The sequence below is a fragment of the Triticum aestivum genome, chromosome 4A (assembly GCF_018294505.1).
Source record: "Triticum aestivum cultivar Chinese Spring chromosome 4A, IWGSC CS RefSeq v2.1, whole genome shotgun sequence".
Taxonomy (NCBI): Eukaryota; Viridiplantae; Streptophyta; class Magnoliopsida; order Poales; family Poaceae; genus Triticum; species Triticum aestivum.
Window position 1 is genome coordinate 4,803,303 of NC_057803.1, and position 2,115 is coordinate 4,805,417.

Here is a 2,115-nt window from a genome sequence, read left to right on the forward strand (position 1 = left end):
CTCGCCACCACCAACACCACTAGATTCCCTATTAAAAAGTACTAAAAGATTAGTCGCCCAGGACAGCAAAGTCCCCTCGATCAGATCCGGCGTGGCGCGAACGAACTAAAAACGTGGCGGATTCGCCGTCCGGAAAGGCGAAAAAGGGGAGCTTTTCAAGCACAAGCAAGCAACCGGTTCCTTCCTTCCCGTTACCATCCCACGCGCCGTGCCGAGCACGTTGCGCCGGCCGGGGGGCAGACAGAGCGCATCACCGACCGAATCGGCCGGCCACGCGCGCGCGCCGTGCGCCGACGAGGAAAGCACCTCCAGCCCCCGGGTGCAGGGCGCAAAGTAAACCACTCCGTTCCGGCGAGCATCCATGGATGCCGCGCGCCCCGTCCACACTCGCTCCTCCGCTGTCACGTTCGGGTCGGATCAGCACACGCTTTCACGAGGCCGGCGGCCAACAGGTGGCGCCGACACGTCCACGTTGGAGGAGGAGAGGGAGCCACGGGGCTTCCGAGGGTCGTCGTCGTCTTCGCCGCCGTCGCCGTCGCCGCGTGTGCGCGTGGTCCGGGCGCGCGAGGGCCGAGAGCGAAGGGCCGAGCAATGGTTGTTCCCCCGGAACGCCATGAACGTGCGCCATTTCTTCGTTATTCTAAGAGAAAAACAAAGGGCAATGACGCGTACGCACGTCCAAGTCTCCCACCGCAACCCCCGTCCCCCTTTTGACAAGTTGCGCTCCCCCCTTTCTGACCGTTTCTCACCCACCCTTCCCCTCCCCTCCGCCATGAACTCGTGCTTGCCGAACTGGAGATGGGTTTCTTCCCTTGACATTTCGGTTCATGGGATCATGGCATACGTACTCAAGATGGTAATCGTAGCTGTGCTAGTCGTGGTCGTGATGCCAGACATGGAGGAAGCGTTGTTTGAAGCTGGTAGCACTCGTCTTTATTTCAAGTTATTGTTCGGTTCATGAACTGAACTGGGTTTCTGTGCGAACCATGGCTGATGATCCGCGCAGAAATCAAAAGAATTTGTCGATCAAATCAAACGAACGAACAAAGAGGGCTTGCTATGAACTCAATCTTGTTTCTTTCTTTCTTTCTTTCGCTATTCGAATTTTTACCCAAAGAATACATTAAAATTGAAAGTGCTCTACAAACGATGTCTTGAGGCGAGCGAGCAAGCCGTCTTGCCCCGTCCGTCCGTCCGTCCGGATCAGAGCGCGAAGGCGCCGTCGGCGCTGGCCAGCCCGAGCCACGAGGAGGACGACGCCGACTTGTCCTCCGAGCCCTTGTTGGCTGCCGGCGCGGCGGGGCGGGCGTAGGGCGCGCGCGCGCCGAGGCGGTCCTTGCGCTTCTCGAAGAACCTCTGCAGGGAGGCCTTGCGCATGATGGGCAGGTCCGCGAGCGCCGGGGCCGGGGCGGGCGTGGCGGCCGCGCGCTCGACGCCGGCGGTGGTGGCCATGCGCATGACCTCGGCCGCCTTGTCCGCGGGGAAGTCCTCGAAGACGACTACCCTGCCGCCGTAGAAGATGGTGAGCGGCGTGGCCGGGCCCGCCTCCTCAGCGGCCGCCGCGGCGTGGTCCTGGCCGACGTCGGCGCCGGGCATGAGGCTGAGCGTGGTGGCCGGCGGGGCGCGCGGGGGCGGGGCGACGACGGCGGAGGAGGACATCTTCTGCTCCGCCTTGACGTACTGGCTGAGGACGCCGCACGCCAGCGCGAACCTCCGGCTCTTGCTCTCCATCGCGGCCATGGCAACACTTGTTCTCTCGTCTCGTCTCGTCTCTTGGCCGGGCGCTGCTGCTCGCCGCTGCTTCTCGTTGACGATGACGGTGGTGAAGATGGAGCTGCGGTGCGGCTGTGGTGACTCTGTGGACGGATGGCTGTGGGGGGCGGGATGTGAGGTAGTCTATGGCGGGGAGGGCGGTTATATAGGGGGGGTGGGCGGTGTTGAGGGGAGGGGAAGGGAGGGAGAAGCAGGCAGAGTCGCATCCTCCATGGCCGCTTGGTTTGTTTTCGTGAATAGATTAGGCGAGTGAAGGAGACGTGGTGGTGGTGCGGGGCACGAAGAACACGTGAAGATTGAGGCCGGGGGGTATGGGTGGGTGATGGCGACGGATGCGTATTC

General features: G+C 62.5%; 1 protein-coding gene across 1 annotated transcript; it reads right to left on the bottom strand.

The window, feature by feature from the left end:
• Positions 1–1,060: 1,060 nt before the first annotated feature.
• LOC123081537 (protein TIFY 11b) lies at positions 1,061–1,903 on the bottom strand. Its single transcript, XM_044504103.1, has one exon. The coding sequence runs from the start codon at positions 1,738–1,740 to the stop codon at positions 1,204–1,206; it is 537 nt and encodes a 178-aa protein (XP_044360038.1). The 5' UTR covers positions 1,741–1,903; the 3' UTR covers positions 1,061–1,203.
• Positions 1,904–2,115: the final 212 nt, after the last annotated feature.